Source organism: Phaethon lepturus, unplaced genomic scaffold (genome assembly GCF_000687285.1).
Source record: "Phaethon lepturus isolate BGI_N335 unplaced genomic scaffold, ASM68728v1 scaffold20102, whole genome shotgun sequence".
NCBI lineage: Eukaryota > Metazoa > Chordata > Aves > Phaethontiformes > Phaethontidae > Phaethon > Phaethon lepturus.
This window is the reverse complement of record NW_010524292.1, coordinates 13,184-31,704: the sequence shown is the minus strand read 5'-3', so window position 1 is coordinate 31,704 and position 18,521 is coordinate 13,184. Positions and strand designations below refer to the sequence as shown.

The 18,521-nt window shown below is 43.8% G+C and overlaps 1 protein-coding gene across 1 annotated transcript in view; it reads right to left on the bottom strand.

Moving 5' to 3' along the window:
• Positions 1 to 2,098: 2,098 nt before the first annotated feature.
• Positions 2,099 to 18,521, bottom strand: part of LOC104616189 (cadherin EGF LAG seven-pass G-type receptor 1-like) — a gene marked incomplete at its 5' end in the record, with an annotated part of 28,175 nt that continues 11,752 nt past the window's right edge. Inside the window, 11 exons of the mRNA XM_010282410.1 lie at positions 2,099 to 2,147; positions 4,107 to 4,371; positions 4,689 to 4,889; positions 5,813 to 5,980; positions 6,798 to 6,901; positions 7,404 to 7,540; positions 7,833 to 7,958; positions 9,939 to 10,065; positions 11,324 to 11,403; positions 12,727 to 12,839; positions 17,375 to 17,549. Coding sequence (XP_010280712.1) covers positions 2,138 to 2,147; positions 4,107 to 4,371; positions 4,689 to 4,889; positions 5,813 to 5,980; positions 6,798 to 6,901; positions 7,404 to 7,540; positions 7,833 to 7,958; positions 9,939 to 10,065; positions 11,324 to 11,403; positions 12,727 to 12,839; positions 17,375 to 17,549 — 1,506 coding nt within the window. The remainder of the gene's footprint in view (positions 2,148 to 4,106; positions 4,372 to 4,688; positions 4,890 to 5,812; positions 5,981 to 6,797; positions 6,902 to 7,403; positions 7,541 to 7,832; positions 7,959 to 9,938; positions 10,066 to 11,323; positions 11,404 to 12,726; positions 12,840 to 17,374; positions 17,550 to 18,521) is intronic.

Sequence of the window (18,521 nt, the reverse complement as noted above, 5' to 3'; positions counted from 1 at the left end):
TCTGCACATTAATAAATATACATTTGTTAAAAAAAAAACAAACAAAAAACTCCAGTGTCTAATCTGCCATAAAGCTTTTAAAAAGTCATAAAAATAGGTTTTAATTTTTTTGTCATTAATACAACTGACCCTCATTTACTGCAACAATTCTGATCAAAATAAAAACTACCTACATCTCACTGGGACAAAATATACATACACAGATGTAAAAACAACTAGCGTGGGTTATACACAATGACTGAGCACACAGCCAAGTGCCAGACCCTTAAAACATTCAAAACTTTTTTTCAGTCAGAAAATGTCACACAGTATGTTGCATAATTTTTAAAAGAACAGCATCCTTCCTCCCTCTCCCCTTCAAAAGGCCGCCTCGATACGTTTGAAAATGCACAGGAATATAATGAAACCAAGATTACAGTATATATTATTCCTTTTTTCCTCAACTCCTGCGTTTTATTTAGCCTGATTTTCTGATTTTTCCCTTTCACACACACAGTTACACAGTATTTTCCCAAAAGGGCTGCTAGGGTGAGCGAGGGGCTCCTGACAGCCTTGGCAGCAGAGAGCAGGTCACGGCCCCACCACTGCCACCCTTCTCGTCGCGTAGTCCCACCACGGGGAGCCACCAGCAGAGCTCTGCCCCGTGCTGTTGGATGCAAACTTTTTCACATCTTGTTTTTCCTTTTCTTGTAAACACTGCAGGAAGGTGAAGACGGCGGACAGGCCACGCTTAACTTTCCTATACTTGTGAAACCAGCATATTTTGTGGGAAACATGAAACCTTAAACCTTCCATGTGCTTTTTGAAACACCAAGAAGGCCAGGGCTTTGTCAAAGAGCTGGGTAGTGAAAGCTGGGCATCCTTAAAGCCTCGTATTTCTGCTTTGATTAGCAGCGTGCTGACTCCAGCGGGAAAGAAATTAACAGTAAAATAAAATACTGTGCCTGAGGCAGAACTTGCCCCATGGGAGAAGGGTCCTCTTCTTGGGACATGCGGAGTGCTGGTTTGTCACAGAGCCAGACCAAAGTCAAAGCCTACTACACAATGATACCACTTGTTTTCCTGTTCTTGGTAAGGGAACTATTGATTTGACTTCTTCCAGACAAGGACTGTGTTGAAATCTTAAGACAAGGATATGACTTATTTTTAGTTCTGAAGTTCAGTTGCTGAACATTTCAATGCACTTGAGAGAAGAGGTCAAAACACCAAGAAATGAAAAAACAGAACATTTTTTGTGGGTTTTAGAAGAGGTTATGAAAAAACATACTGCGTCCTTAAAGTGTTCAAAAATCTGTCAACAAAACTTATAAATTATAGTCATGGATTTCACTGTAACCTTTACTGTATTACTTTGAAAACTGCATTGCATCTTAAGGTGGCTTCCATGCAAACCTCAGTTACTTTATCAAATGCCAAATTCAAGTAAAATTGTGCAATGTTCATATAAAAAATATCAAAACCTCTTTTAATTGATTTCCCATTATCAAATTAAGAAGATCAGTATAAATGTAAAATATACAAAGGAACTTTTTCTTTAGCAACACCATACAAAATATATAAAAGTATCTACACTTTTTATATATATATATAAAGGATTTTTTTTTTTCTTAAGACGATGTGTCCATAGGGGGACGGATAGAGATGCTGGCATAGAAACAAAAGGACACTTGTTGGGATATTCCTCCCTAGAGCCCAGGAAGCCAAAGGGTTCACACTGTAGCCGGACAAAACTCCACGAGAGACACCTCCTGGTGCTTGTCTTAAGGCTGATGATTACTTACTTACTGTTGGTCCACTGTGATAATAACATGTTTTTCCTTGGTTCTCCCCAGTAATAAGCAACCCCTGCAGCACTGTCCACACCGTGAGCAGGTATCCGTCCCTCACAGTGCATCTCTGTGGCCATTTCCATGCGCTTTGGCATGTGTTCACGCCGCAGCGTACCACACAGCAGCCTTATCGCAGGTGCATCCAGGCACTGTGTCTTCGCCGTGAGCGGTCAAGAGTCTGCCATAACGTGAAACCATGCGGGAATCAATGCCCACCTCATCCTCCTTGCTACGCGGCCACTCCAACGAAGTTCAAGGCGGGCAGGCGGCAACCCCATGGCGAGGAGTCCAGAACCGCGCAGCAGCGATCACAGTTTCCTGATGGTTCAAATTGAAGTTTCGTTACTGCCTCTGTTAGTGAGAAGAAGTAATCACGCAGGCTTAGGGTTAAACAGGCACAGGCAAACCACTCGACCCAACCACTGCATCCTTTTTAGTAAGGGCTCATGCTCTGTGCAGTTGCCATGCTTTGCCACTCCAACGCTTGCAAATGGGGTGCTGCCCTGGAGGGGAAGACCAGCTGGGAGAAACAATTCCAAGTAGTACACAAAAGATGCACTCTTCAGAGGAAGCTCTACGGAGGGTTTATATTTGGCCAATGCTTAGGTGAAAATGTGAGGTTCACACACAAATCTTACAAGCTGTTAAAAACCTGGTATTTCTGACAGATTCATGCATTCTGCTGTCAAACAGCAGAGTTTTATGGTACGCAAAAGGTGCAGAATAAAACAATTGCTTAGTACAAGTTGGCTAGTTACTCTCCTGTGTATTACCTGGTAGCAGCAAGTAGTTATTGCTTGTTAAAGACATCTCTGTTTCCTGGCTAACCAGGATATATTTCAACAGCCAGTTCCCAGCAACCCAAAAATGTACTTTTACAGTGGGCTGGGAATGGTTTGTGCACCCAGAAAAACATGGGTGCCTAACGCATGGTGGGACAATGTCAGAGTTAAAGCTGGGCGACAAATTTTCTCTTGGTTTGGAGGAAGAACAAGATTATTATTTCTGGTAAGACAAGGAAGACTATGTGTGCAAAATGTTTGTGCAGACTTTATGTATGGCTGTTGTCCACATGTTAAATGCAAAAACTATGATGAGTAACAAGGTTTCTGAGAACACCCTTTGGCTGAAAGCTTGCTCAGCCTTTTGTTAATGTTTGATTTAGCTTACGATGGCAAATATGCACACCGATCGCCACGCAGCGGGTGGGAATCGCACACCTGGTAATTTAGGGTCACTAGCTTGACATGGCACTTTCTCTGCAGCCTTTGGATCTCCTACCCCAGCAATGGTTTCCCTCTGCCCAGCTGGACACCCACCCCATGCTCCCGCCAGCCTAGCAACTTTCCCACCCAGAACACTGGGCTTCCTCAGGGGTCCTCTTCACTCCTGTCTTGCCCCCACCCGCCCTCCTCCATGCTGGCTGCTGGACACCCACCCTGGTTTTGGGGGATGCACGTCAAGAACTGCTGTTCCATGTTTGCCCTGCACTCATCCTCTTCCATGGGTGTCTGGTACTGGCCACGTTATAATTAACTGTACCTCATTAATGATAGGTCCCTAATGGCCCCAAACACTCTCCCTGCTGCAAAAGGGGAGGAGAGGTGAAAAACAGAGGAAAAAAACAACTGTTCCCATGGTACAAGGCGGGTGAAGGTGAAGGCTTGGGGGCAGAGAAGCAGGAGCAGGGAGTAGCCCTGAGCAGAGTCCCCCCTGAGGGCACACATGGCTCCCGGGGCCATGGGTGGGCACTGCTGAGCTGCCCTGGATGCCTGGCAGTGTGAGGGTGTGGAAAAAGCCCATCCTTGTCCTGGTGATGGGCTAGGGAAAGTCATGACCTTGGCAGCTCACCAGGAAGGGAAGGGATAGATAGTTCATGTGGACGTAGGAGCCTTGTTCGCTTTGACCAGGGGTCACCACACCAAGTGCAGCAAGTCCCACAGCAAGGGGATGGGGCAGAGCTAGGTTATTCAGGGTACCAGTAATGCATCAGCTTGCTATTTCAGAGCATGTCAGGGTGACCAGGGACAAGTGCCTGTCACAGCACCTTGCTCGTGATGACACCTGGTTTTGGCCTTCTCATTAGTGAAACACTGTGGCTTGTGGACATGGTATGGACAAGCACTCAGGACAGTCACTGGTGAAGGACTCTGGTCCAGTCACCAAGTGAAATCCTTGCTCAGTGGGAGTTTGGAAAGTTTGGGATTTTGGATGGAAAGCGGAAGGAGAGGCCAGAGCTGTGGGAGGTCTGCCAGGGCATCCCGATGTGGCACTTACTCCGAGTCTGAGGTCTCAGCGTGTCCTGTTCCCACGTGGACGTTCATGGCCATGCCGTTGAGCTGGTCTCGAGACTGCTCCCTCCGAGCATTTTTTACTGTCACCCCCGAGTCCGAGGGAGAGCGGACCCCATCATTTGTCCCCAGAGAAGTAGTCCTGGATGAGATCGTGGTCTGATTGTAATCTGATAGCTTTTCCCGCAGTCGGTTCTTCATATTCTTATCCACCAGCGGGGGAGGGTAGGTGACTTTATTTTTTAAGATGCCTGTTACAGAAAAGAGGGAATAATGAGAATTTTGAAACGTACCAGTAATTTCATTTAACAAGCTGAACACGTCCATGAAGTGACATTTTATACTTTTTCATCAGAATTCTAGCTTGTCACTTTATTTCAAAACCAAAATATTAGACTTCAGCAACTAACTACTAGCTTCCCATGGCGTATCTGATTACACAGGTTGGAGCCATTTGGAAAATGCTCTTCCCCAGTAGAGCTACCATATGAACTAATTAATGCTCATTAACCTCACCCCCCTCTCCGGATCTCCCAGTCCAGCTGTGAGCCTGGGTTGGCCATACTACCTTTTCTCTGCTCTGGCTGCTGGTTATTCTGGTGGGACAGAGGTCTGTTCTCTTTCTGCTGCCCTTCGTTCTCCTTGTCCTGGGGTGCTTCATTGCTGTGGTTCACCTGGTTTTCCCTGTGAAGCTCTACGTTGACCTTGGTCTCAACTTTGAGTTTCTGCTTCCCACTGGGGTCCTCACCGTCGCTGGCCGTTACGCACTCTGTGGGCCAATAGGGTTTCACATGATTGGGAAGGGTATCAACTGCAATGCAAAAAAACATTAGCTCGAAAACCACTTTTTTTAGGTTTTCTCAACCACTGCCCAGCCAGTCCTGTTCCCTGTGGCTGGGGAGGAGTTGTGTGTCAAACCACAGCAAATGCTTCAGATGATCCTCACTGGACTGCACTGCCCTCAGAGTGTAGCAACACCCACAAAACAGGCCTGGTACAATGGCAGGCTGTCCAAACCCTTCCCAGAGCAAGGCCGCTGGCTCCATTACTGAGAGGTGTGAGTCAAACCTGCTGTCTCAGCTCTCCAGGACCGGCGATCCCACCAGCTCCCTGAGGATGGTGGCTCTTGAGGGGTGAGGGCACCTGAGGCACCTCGTGCTCTGTCTGTGTAGAGCACCAGCACACAACCTGGACATTTGTCACTCTAAGCTGACTTACCTTTAGGACAAGATGAACTGCACCTAGAAATGCCTGCACTCTGCCACACAGTACTGACATCAATGGCCAATGATCTTCCACTCTTTAGGTCCATAACCTCCCCAGCCCCACTAAATCCATATGCCTGTATTGCATGAGGAGAGGCAGGTATTTCTTCCCCCTGCCCTGAGAATAACCAGCTCCTTCCTCCTCTTCCTCTTCCTTCATATGAGACTTTCCTGGCTGTGTAGCACCTGCCTGCAAATCCACTGACTGCTGTCTGGCTGAGCACCCTAAGTTGCAGATTTGCTCAAGCACCCTTTTACTCAGTCAACCCTGTGAACAAGCCCTTGGGAGGAAGAAAAAGCAAGCCACAGTGGTAGGGCTGCTGTCTCAGTTGTATTGCTAGTCTGGCAAAATTGTCCCATCTACTCTAAAGCTATTTTAAAGAAGGGTTATAATAAGCCCACTGCTCTCCCCTCGCACTGGGAGTACCTTTGGGTGTGCTGTGGAGTGGACCACGTTCATTATTTTTGGAAGTGGATGTGTTCCACTTATTCTCTGGCTCGAGCCCATCTTCCTCACTGTCTGATGAATGGGAGGAGGCATAAGAGCTGCTGTGTTCATCAAGGGACAGTTCGCTGTCGGAGTCTGAATCGTGCTCTACAAATGTGAAAGGGGAAACACAGTGATGAGAGTGTGGAAAAGAGTTAAATCTATCTGAAAAATGCACAAGGAGAAAGGAAAGGCAGGCTTGTTCAGGACATGCCAAGGATGAGCTCTTACATCCGTAAGTGTACATGGGATTAATTCACAAGAACTGTGGCATCCTTCTAGGTAATTATGGGAAGTACAACTGCTTGGCTCAGCTAAGGAGCAGGACCTTTTATGTGCATGGGAGGTGCAGAACAGAATGGGGACACTTTTTACCCAATTCCAATATGCAGAACAGTAACTCCTCAGGATCTCAATCAACACAACACACAGGTAAATCAAGGTACCTAGAAATATCAAGAATCTGCAAATGCACTCTTAAAAGCTGCTACAAGGCAACAAAATTTAACAACAAGACCCGAAATGAAAGCAAGTCAGGCAAGAGACACTTCTCATTTTCTTGTACAAAACACATAGCAGTAAAAGAGGATATTGCCTCAAGGTCTCAGACGTTAAAAGATGTCCAATTAAAAATCAAGAGCAAAAGCTCATAATTTGTGAGAAAGAAAGGGGACGCCAGAAACTGTCAACAGCTGTGACAGCTGTCAGATTAAAACCAAACCATCACAAGCAGCAGATACATGATATGTCCATTCTAGGATTCCCTAGTAAAGCAACCATTGCATAGCTCATTACGCCAAGAGCATAACAAGAATCAGACACACCAAGTCAGACTAACTATTCTTCCTACTATAGAAGTCTTTGAAAAAAGTGCTGAGAAGGAAAAGGTGCACAACTGGGTCAAGGATTTAGAAGTAATTCTTACCATTGGATTTTGATGGATTCCTGTGAAAAATGGAGGAATCTGCTTCAGTCTGACCAGCCCTTGCTTGACTTGAGGATCCACTGAGCTTATGAGCAGCCTCATCCCTTAGAGAATAAAAACAGGGGACAACCTTCTTGGTCACTTTACTGTTCTTAACAACAAGGCAGACATGCAGACGAGATTCATTTGGTCAAACACAGACAGCTGCAGTGGACGCTAGCCAGGCTGTGCTTGATTGTCAACGTAGTCACTTTTACAGAAAGACATCAGTTATGCTAATGTAGCTGTCTGCCTTTGGCCACATGAATCACACTCTGAAAAAGCCTGAAGTTAATAAGCTAAATCTCACTCCTTGAGACATGACTGAATTTTAATAGGCAAGCAGCACGGCCCATGTAGTCAACCTAATAGTTATGTTAACTGTTGGAACTCCCCACCGAAGATGCATGCAAAAGAAAATGCACGGAAGAAAATGACAGTCACATAAACCAGAACTGTTAAGACATAAAACAAGTAGGATTTGAACCAAAACATTTCTGTTTTCCACAAGAGCAATGAAAAGGGAAAGGCAAGCACCTGAAAGCCATGCACCTGCCACCTGATTACCTGAGAATATAAGCAAGGTAGCTATTGTGGCTCTTGGCTGACCTGACGGTGCTTTCTAGGGAGACAGTGGATTCCCCAATAGTTGTGCGATACATATTTGGCTCTTCTATATATGTGTTGTTACAGTTCAGAGATCGCTGGAGGAAAAAAAAAAGACACAAAGCAATAGTGAATGATTCTACTGAAAACTCACATTACCCACAACTGCATTAAAAGTCTTGAAGAAACCAAGTGGTTTTTGATCCTGAGGAAAAAAAATATTTCCTCTCAGAAGTTTTAGTTAAAATAGTAATCAAAGCTTCTGAGAGAGGCCATCAGTAATCTTTGTACAAGTCACTGAAATCAATCAGACCATTCACTTAACTATGACAAGCCACCTATAAGTGTATTTAAGTAACTTCTACCAGCAAGAGGATGTTTCTTCCTTACAGTTAATAATGTAGCTCTTGTTGCAGTGGAATCATCTGGAAGAGGTTTCTTTCCAGTTAAAGTGTTCTTCAAGTGCTTCCTGACTTCTTTGTTAAATATGCAGTGGAAGAAGAAAATGAACAGCCCCTGTATCATTTTAGAGAGAGGAAGAATAAATATAAATGATTAATTACGACAAAACTACAAATACAAGCAAATATTAGAGAACAGCCTTTTTGAAATAACCTGAGTTCTCGTTTGTAGTCCATTATTTCAAAAGCAATAACTATTTTCTGTCTTTGATTGAAACGGCATTGATTCATCTCCTAGGACTTCTTCATAATTTGCTACCATGTTCAAATGTGCATAAAGGGCCTGGGGAAATATACACAATAATTTGTTCCTCCAGGATTTATAGAGCAGAGCTTGTAGTAGCTGTCACCCTCCCTCATTGTTTGGGAGGAAACGTTCTTCCCAAAATATCTAATGGGGTCCAAAATGTCCCACTGGAAGACACTGCAGGGAGTTTCAGGGTTGTACTTGCATTAAGATTCCAGAGCTTTTACACTGATGATGAAACAAAATCAATAGCAGCACATAAAAAAAAAAATCATAATCTTTAGTGAAAACCTCTGGAAATTGGGAACTTCTGTGGTAGTGTCCTTAATACTGTTGCTTAGAGAACTTTAGAAGCCTTGTGAAATGTGGAGAGATAGGAGGGGCAGAGAGGTCCCAACTTTTGCCCCGTATGTTCCTCTGTTCAGCAATACCACCTGGTGGGAAAATCTCTGAAATCCTCAGGGCTGGGCAGTTGCTGGCTGCCAGGAACACACATTAACAGCTTTCCCTGGGGGCAGGGGGCACACACGTGTATTTGCTCTGAGGGAGTTCATACAGCTGCCAAATTGCTACCAATTTTGGTTGGAGATACAGTATATAGAAGCCAATCACTCATTAAGTTGCAGCTGTACCAACATCACAAGATGCCTGCATTTCATGATTTCAGCCAAAACAATTGACTTAGAGAAACTTTAAAGCTCAAGTTCACTTTCTAAACATTCAATCAAATGTGACCTTAGCTGGCATTAGCACTTTGCGATTATTCATTAATAAAATTCATATAAATGTCTTTTTAAAAATACAAGTTCAAAGAAGGCAATGACGTGAAACGCCACATACCACTGTGCCTCTCTGGGCAAGTTTGGAGAATTCCAGCTGCTGACTTTCCTCCCTCTCATCAGGTTTATATTTAATTTAATTTAATTTTAGGCTGGCAGAAGCCTGGTTTTACAGCCTGAGTAGGTGTATTTATTTCAGAGCACACCAGTTGCAGTGGCAAAATAACCTTGCTCCAGGCTGGCCTATCCGGTGTGCTTCCACAGCATGGGCAGTCATCCCCAGAGAAGACCCTTCAGACTTCTTTTTCTCTTTGGTTGCAATTTGTGGCCCTTGTGCTGCAGCTGACAAGAGTGGCCTGCTAGCAGTAGCTGTATTAATACTGCAGGAGCTTGCCATGACAGTTACTGCCATCCTTGGTCACACTGAAGTTGTGACCAACATGAAGCTTCATGACTACTTCTGTGCCAGGTATCCTACAAATAACTACGCATGTTGTGCGTCTTTAATCAACCAGTGTGCACACTAGGACAGGCAACCCAGTAAATCCCTAATGCAATGAGTTGTATTTGAAAATCATTATTTGGCTCATTTCCTTAAACAGTAACTTCTTTTGTGAAAGCCTTGAACTTGGAGCCATCCACTCTGGGTGAAATAAAACAGTGTCTTATTTGCCGTAGCAACAGAACAACTGTTAACGATGAGCAGGCAGAAGACAGCAACAAAGATTTTTGTCTCTAGAAAGACAGAGGTATAATTGCCTTCTGTTATTTATCTGTCACAGGTTACAACAGCAGAGCACTTATTTTTAGAATGACTGAAAGTGAGAGATGCAGCTACTCAAAGTTATGGTTTTGGTGAAAAGACCCTCTCTTTTCTCAAAAAGAGCAAAAATTGTACTTGACATCTCTGTTGTTCTTAAGCCAGCTCACGTTTAGCAGGTTTTTGGAGGTCTGGGTGCAGCAGGGTGCTCACCAAGGTCTGCCATGGACAAGACACCATCCAACTTACCTGCAGGCAGCTGAAAATGGCAAAGAGATAGTGAAATGTCATGACATCGCTGTTCACCGCCATCAACCCCAGCAGCCACGTGGCACTGATGAGTAGCAAGAGCAGGAACGCTGTTCGCAGCACAGAGCTGTAAAGCAAACACAGACGGGCATTTGCAGCACGACAGGATACAAGGGAATAGCCCAACTTCTCTGCACCGGCGGTGCCACATGCCCAACGATTGGCGAACTGGAAAGGACCTTTGGGAAAATTAGGGCAGTCTTCACCAGCTCCCAGTTCCCAACTCTCTCACTGCACTACTCAGTGACTTAGCATATTCAGGTAAAGAAAAGGTGTTTTATTTTCAAGTTCATGTCCAAGGTTTTCTTCAACCAACCAGGCTGTTTGCCAAGCCCACGCTGTTCAGCCTTGTTGACTCTGAAGAAGAGTGGCGGTAAATGGCCATGTCCGTCTTATTTCTGTTTGTTGAGATCACTCTCACATTCCTTCTCAACATTACAGCCCAAGGTTTTGAATCGAGGGAACGCAGGGGAACATTTCTTTGCTTAAAAACATTATTTCCATAGATGCTTTCAAAAGACGGTCACAATTCCAGTGGCAAAAGTTTTGTATTATGAGTATAATAGCTGCCATTAAGTAGCAATTACATTCCATTTGTTTAGGGAGATTTAGAAAAGTACCTTAAAAATTCACCCAATAGCCAGGGCTGAACAAATAGCTAGAAGAAGCCTTTTGAAATCTCATATAGCTACCTACTTGAAAAAACACAAAAGGGGCTGTCTTGCCACTAGCTAATCACATTTTCAGTTCACAGGTAAATTCTGAGCTTTGGGCAAAACAGACGTTAATGGGAACAGGCTGCCACAGCAGCTCGAGAAGGCGACAGGTTGCAGCTTGCGAGGCTTTCTGCTTGTCCCATGGGGAGTGGGATGGGGGGAGGCTGGCCCTCAGCATGGGAACCTCAACGGGTCTCTGCCATGACATGGCCAGTCACACAGGCATTTGTGAGGGGAGACATTTCTGAGCCACGGGTGAGAACTATGTCTACCAGGGCATGCCACGGGTGGAGGTGAAATGACAGTGTAGTAAGGAGTACGATGAAAGATCTGGAAGGGCTGTAATGATACCATCCGGAGACCAGACCTTTCCCTCTCCCCTCCCTTCTCCTGTCTACACTTGGTGGTGGTGCAGAGCACCACAATGGAGGTTTCACAGAGCCTCCAAGGGAACCCCAGGAGTAGGTGCTGGTGAAGCAGCTCCAATCACTTGTACCAATGCTGTCTCCTCCAAATATCTTACTTATTTCCCACATCAGCACAGGCAATTCTGTCCCTTTATTATTACAGGCTGAAACTTTTTCTACAGGTTTTTGAACCCAAACTTACATGACTCCAGTTTTTTCAAATGAACGTTGCCTTCGTCTGCATGATGCTTTCATTGCCAGTATAAAGATGACAGTGTTTATCTGAAAGGGAAATTGAAATAACAGCATGGATTCCTTCTATAAAGTTGTTAGGGCTCAGTTTTCAATGACAATGCATTTATGCTAAAACGGTTTGTGGCACCAAGAATATTATTCCTTCAGTTTACACATCCCAAACTTCCAAGACTCATCTTGTTTCAAGACAACATAGTGAAAAACATCCTGGAACTTGATCTGGATGAAACCCAGTAAGACGGCTCTGTGTGAAGAGGCTTAAGTGAAACATAAAAAAACCTTGAGAAGGGCTGTGCTTGTCCAGACCAGTGTCCGCTCAGTCTAGCATCTTGTTTCAGCTGGGCCAAAGCAGAATATACTAACACAGCAAGCATATAGTGATAATTCCTTTGAACACTCCTCCAGCCTCCACCCATTTCCAGAGCTGGGATGTACTAGGTGGGGTGGTGCATTTGTACTTAATCATTCATTGTGAGTATCGATGCTGGGAATTTGTCCAGTTACTTTCTGAAACCATGCAGAGTTTTACCACTGCCATTGTCTTGTTTCTGTGAGTTTCTAACTTAACTCCCTGTGGAGCGACGATGTAGCTCGTCCTGTTTGTTCTGAATCTGCCACTTTCTACTACTAATTATGTTGGAAAAGCCACTGAATGGTTGGCTCCACAGTCATATTCTCCAGGCCACCATGCTATTACAAGCTCCTCCATATCCCTTTCTCTGCAGCTTTCTCTTCTTTAGGCTGAAGGCTCTCAGTGCACTTAGTTGCTCCTCCAGCAAGGGCTGTCCCATGTCTCTGATGACTTGTGAGCCCAATCTACACCACTTCCAGGTCTACTTCACACTTTTTGAGATGAAGAGACCAGGCTTGGTATTCAAGATACAGTCACACCATGGACATATATCTTCTGGTGCTCTGTTACTGAGGGATGTTTTACGGGAGAAGTTAAACACCAGTTAATTCTTTCAAATTCCTGAAATTGTAATTATTTAACATTCCTTTAAGACTTCTGGATGAAAGGACTTGTTATGGCTCATTTTGTTGATTTGTTTTATAGCCCACTGACCAACCCTTCAAACATGGAACAAAGCAAATGGGGAAAAAATAAATAAGTTTCTGGCCATAAAGCCACTGCTCCACAAGCAATCTTTGCACTGGCAAGCAGCCCTCTGATTTCCAGGAGCTTAGCTCATGTTTTAAACTGTTTAAGCAAAAGAAGCAAGCTCGAGTACATCAGCTTCAAATGTAAAGAATACCGTTGCTTCACGTTATGACTATTGGTTGACAAAACACAAAAGAAAAGGTAGCAGTAAGGAAGACAACTCAGGATGCCAACTCCACCATACTTACAACTACAACAATTACAATGGGCCCAGCGAAACTCCAGATAAGGGTGTCATGAACAGACAACCAGCAGAAATCAGGGTTCCCATAGCCTTGTGGATCCAGACCAACAGCTAGCCCTAGATCACAAAATGGAGAGAAAGTACATCAGAAAGGTGCTGCTGAGATCTTCTATATAACCAGGCACATTTTCAAATCACTGTCTGACAAACAAAATGATAATGTGTTCAATAGGACAGTCTGGGAAGTCAAAATCAAGGCAAATATTGAAATAAAACTCTTGTAAATCAAAACGTTTAGGTTGGTCACTCCATATCAAATGATACTATTGAGTTTTGCCTACCAGAAGAAAGTTCAGCTGCATAAAAATGACAATAAATGTAAGTCCTAAATTAATTCTGTTTCAGCACAGTTTTATAGTCATACTCACACAGTGTGATGAAGCCTTGAGGGTGAGTGACATGTTGAGGAATTTCAATAAGCCTATGCAGCAGAATGACATGAATCATAACTGAGGAGATGTCTATACTACAAAAAAAGTGCATTCTTAACTGCCGCGAGCTTGCTGTCACTAAAGTAACACCAGAGACAAAAGAACCTGGGAACTCATGGGAGTTAACCACTTGAGCTCAGGTGGGATTCATTTTGAGCTGCCATCCCAGGTACCTCACCTTGCTTTCAGCGCTGTATGAAATGGAGTTTGCTAATGCCCCCAAGGCAACTGACTTAAGAACACACCTTTTATTGTTTTATTTTTCAAAGCCTGGACAATTCCAATGAGTCCAACCTCCACCTGCTGATTTACAGTGCCGTCTGATTTGGTGACCTACACCTTGCCCATATGGCGACAGACTGGGATTGCTGCCTTTGATCTGCAAAATACTGCACAGGTCTTCCTTCTTCGAGACACAGAAATTGATCCCTACGAGGCCTATGGCCAATGACATATGGTAAATGGCTGCAGCAGGTTGTCTGGGCATTGGGGGCACCTATTGCGTTGAGCGTATGTCCTGACTCAAGCAGGAGGCCAAGGTTGATGGCACTGCCGTTCTCTGCAAGGAGAATTCATGTGCATTAATAAATGCCTTTTTTTTTAATTGAAGCCTGTGTGCTTTGATGAAAAGACACTAAAAAAGGGAGACGTAGCTGCATTTCACTCTCACTGCTCAAAGCTGGCCCACAGCCAAAATTCACATCTGGTACAAGCCTACGGTCTATGAAAATTAAACTGGCTATTTGGCAAAGCAGTGGATATTGGATCTGTTTTCTCTGAAGTGTGGAATGAGATAGGACTGGTCTCCCTCCCTGCTCCTATTGGCCCTTCCACCACCCCCTTCAGCAAGTTGCCATCCAGAAAGAATTAGCCATAAATGATTAAGGGACCATAAAGTATTTTATACAGATGTAATTCTGTAGACACAGCCTGTTTCCCAGGACTTGATTTCCCTATTAGTGGGCCTTAAACTACATTTTGACCAAACATCTGGCTCTAAAAGTAATTGGCAGACAGAAACATTTTTTCACTCAAAATCCTACCCTACAGTTCTCCATTAAACAAATGGGGTGAATTGCAATCTTCAGGTATGCGGTTCAAATTTTACTGGAGTCAACAATATGTGAAATAACACTTTACCCAAAGGAAGAATTAAGCCAATGCAATGTAATATAGAGAATCATTCTGGCACATTGATTAAATGTTGCAGCCTGGTCGTCCTGAGCAGACTAAGTGTGTGGGCTGCATGACAGCGCACTGATGTTGGCAGAAGCCAGGGCTGGTCCTATGGCTGAGCTGAGTGTCCTGTGGGGACCAGCACCCATCCCGGGAGCATGTCAAGAGCACACTGTGGGGAGGCGCTGCCAGAGGGGCATGTTTTGAACCTTCTGAGCCTCTGCGGGCTCAGCAGCCGTGTGTGACTCAGGTGGCTGCGGGTCAACCTCACCTCTCTCCTGACTCATCACCTCACTTAATATTCACAGAAAATAGCAGATTTGGAAAGTGCCATTTTCTGGGGGATATTGGTGTTAGGGCTATGTAAGAACCCATTTTAACATGGGCACTGCAGTCTTCACGGCAAAGCAGTTACAGCACACATATGCCAAACAGTTAGTGTGTTGCCACGAAGACACGCAGAACTGGAGGGATCTTGCTGTGTTCTGTTCTGTGTTCCTGAGGCAAGGAAGTCATAAAATCCCTCTCCGAGATGGATCAAACTATATTTTAAAATGAGCACCTTAAAGTAAAATGTAAAATGTTCCACTATCGCCCTCCGTGGAGGAATATTCCAGATCCGCGATCTTTTGATGGCTGTAAGCCTTGTCCCAGCTTCCATCCTACTTTTATTCATGGCAATTTGCTTTTCTGTGCTGTGATTAAATGTGGTTCTTCCCTGCTGGAGTGTTCCCTATGTAAACATTTTGCTAAGTTCCCCCCACTCCAAAGGTTAAGCTTCCCTTTTGCTTGGTCCTATCACAGATGCCTTAGGACCACTATGTCTCAGCTTGAAATGAATGTGAGTTTGAGCATAGAAAATGGAAAAATTAAATAAACAAAACAGAGTAAAGCCACTGCTACTGTAGGGTTTTTTCAGGATAGGTATGATAAAGATGAAACGGGCAAGATACCTTCCAAATAAAACAAAAAAGTCCTTTGGATGTCCAAGACTAAAATCCTTCTCCATATCTAGACTTTTCCACCATTAAGAAACATACCCAATCCTTCTCTCATAAAGCAATTTTGAAGAAATTGCATTTAAGATCATGTTATGAAGTTGGAACCTTTTTATTGTTTAAATAAATATTTATGAAAGAAGCTCAGTTAAAATATGTATGGTAACAAAGTTTTCCAGGGGCAAGAAATCCCACATTGTGCTATTTATGATGAAATAATTTTCTCTTCAGGTGATTTCTAAACCTGGAAGGGCAAACTAAAGGCTTAGTTTTCTTTATGCTTTGTTTCACAAAATCCTCTGACTTGCTCAGTAATAGGGATCTGACTTTTCATTTAAAGAACTGAAAATGCAGTAGACTCAGTTTAAATTACAACCTGGAACTGTAACTCATGGTTTTAAAAGTGCAAAATACTTCCATATCACAGAGAACAATATCCAAGTAGAAAAATGTAAAAATGGTGTACTTGTAATATTTAGATTGCATAATACTGCTCTTGAGAAGGTCTGAATTAATTTAACATTGAGGAGAGAAACTAAACATGGAACAGAAAATTCTTCTGACAAAATTCCTCTAAAGAGTTTTATGTCTTCTGAAATGCAAACTGCTTACTGCTCTTTAATGATAATACTTCTTTTCTACCAGAAATGATGCTGTCAACTATGTGATGGCACTTAAACATTCCTAAATATATTGCAGTAGTCCATGTAGTGATAAAAGTTATACAGGTCTGAAATGCTTTAGAAGTTCAAGGATGCTTTCTATCTAAAATGTCAAAGATAGGACTAAAGTGGCAGAGCTTCTGGGCTGTACCTTCCACTGTGTTCTGGATAAATTCATAGAAGCAGAAATTATTTATGCACAAGATGATATGGAAAAAATGTACCAGCTCTCCAGAATGAAAGCGAACCTGTAGAAACCTATGTTATGTTTCTGTATTACACTTTCTTAAGTCACACAGGAAAAAAATCCATATATTTTTAAAATTCTAACTTGTTCCACAGTATTTTTCCAAATGTGTCTGAGTGATAGCTATTTGTTCGATCTGAGAGACACCTAAACCTCTGCTGTTGCTGGCAGTATGATGCTATGTGTAAAAATAAAAGTAATCGGATAAAAGTTAACTGTCTGCCTATGATCTGATTTCCCATATGGCAACATATACATGCTGAAATAGCTGAACCAAAAAACCCCACTCCAACTGTTCTGCAAAGTGCATTTCCCGAGGAGCTGTCTGCCTGAATTAACGCAGCACCATGTGCTTAGGGTAGCACTGGAAATGTCTGATGGCAAATGTAGGCATGGTGAGGGCGGAGATGGATGTGCTCTTGTGGATCACCCTGGAACAGTTTAAAAGATTACTGCCTCCAGTTTTCATTACTTTCCCTCAACTGTAAGTTATTGCCTTTGTATCTGAAATGAAGTAAAGGCTGCTTGAGTATTCCCAGCTCATTTTTATGCCAAGTAAAACAGAACTGATGAAATCCCCTTCAGGGAGCATTTACTGCTGGTCAAGGGTAGGCAATGGGAATGTCCAGTGAAGGGCAGTAACACCCCTTGGGCAGCGTCGCTGCTGAAGCCACTGCAGCTACCTCCCCAAGAGACCTTGTGTCCATAGCCTGAGGCACCAGCACAGGAAAGGAAAATTCCTGAAGGCTACAGGCAAAGTTGTTAAAACAATAACACTCTTATTCCTGAGCAATGTTATCAAGTCCTGTTATGATCTAGGTGCAATTATGCTTATGTTATTGTAAAACGCTCAGTATCACTTCAGCTGAGGCAACAGACATTCGGTACACAGATCTGCCATGTTCAGGCTGACTTCTGCTAGACAGGATTTGGTGTTGCCCTCGTTCAGGAAAACACTGAAGTGACAGCAGTAGTTGAGTGCACCCATAGCTGTCTTGGATGAGGTAACTTTCCTGAATCTGGACAGTGAAGATGGCAGGGAAGGGAAACAAAGCTGTTTTGGGGTGGTTGAGGGTACCTGTTATGATGGCAGGAATGACCCAGCCAACGACGTAGTAGAACCGCATGTGCCCAAAGTTGATGTTCCTCACTTCAGTCAGCATCCGGTAGATGTGGAGCTGCTCCACAAACATCCATGCAAAGGTGCTCATGTAGAAATAATGCAGGAGGATGGCAATCACGGTACACACAAACTGCAGAAAGGAAAGGGCAGGGAAATTACAGTTGCTCTTCTGAATCACAACCCGGTGAGTCACCAGCTCCTCCATGCAGCTAAAGGCAAGTGTAATAAAAAGGGTTTGGCAGAAGAAATATACTGCCATTGATTAAGTTTTTCAGAGTTTCAGAAAAGCTGTTCATATTGTGAAAGCTTTTTTTTTTTTTTAATTATGTGGCCTGTTCTGAGTCTGGTTCAGCTCTACCCTATCAACCTAACATGCTTTTGGTCACTGCCCTTGCCCTCCACGTTCTGTGGTTTATTTCTCTGCATATTTGCTACACAGGTGAGGATTTTGGCTATTCTGACCAAATTCCTTCTGCGCGCAGGAGGGGCAGGGCTGGCAGAGCTCCTGACTCTTTCTCCTGGTGCAGAGAAAGAGGTGGAGATGCTCCTACAGAGGCTGCAGACCCTCTGCCCTGACTTGTGTATGAGCCTTGCCCGCACAATGCCACTACACTGAATCCAGCCACAGCGTGTTTAACTGCATCACCTAAATCGGTCTCACTGCAAAGCCAACAAATTGCTCCTGAGAACGGCCACCTTCAGCCCTGCACTGCCTCGGTGTCTCCCATTTCCACGTCAAGGGCCATCCTATGGGTTTTCCTGTTACTTCATTCTTTCCAGAGAGAGATGGAGATCTCTCTCCAAGGAAGTGTGCTATTTTGGTACAGTTTTGTTTTGTCTTAAAGTAGACCCTGTTTTGTGCCTGATATTAGCAGATAAAAAAGTACAAAGAAACTCTCCTTATGTTTGGCAGAGGTAGAGGAGAGGTGTGAGACAGATCTTAGGTCTTCAGTTTAGGACCAGTCCCCGAGAAAGTCCTTGCTCTGAAAAACTTCACTTCTGGGGACAGAAATGCATGAAGCTTCAGCCCAGGAAAACTGAATGTGCTGAACATGAGCAACAGATTATCTATAAACCTTACCCAAAGAAATTCAGCCTTTCC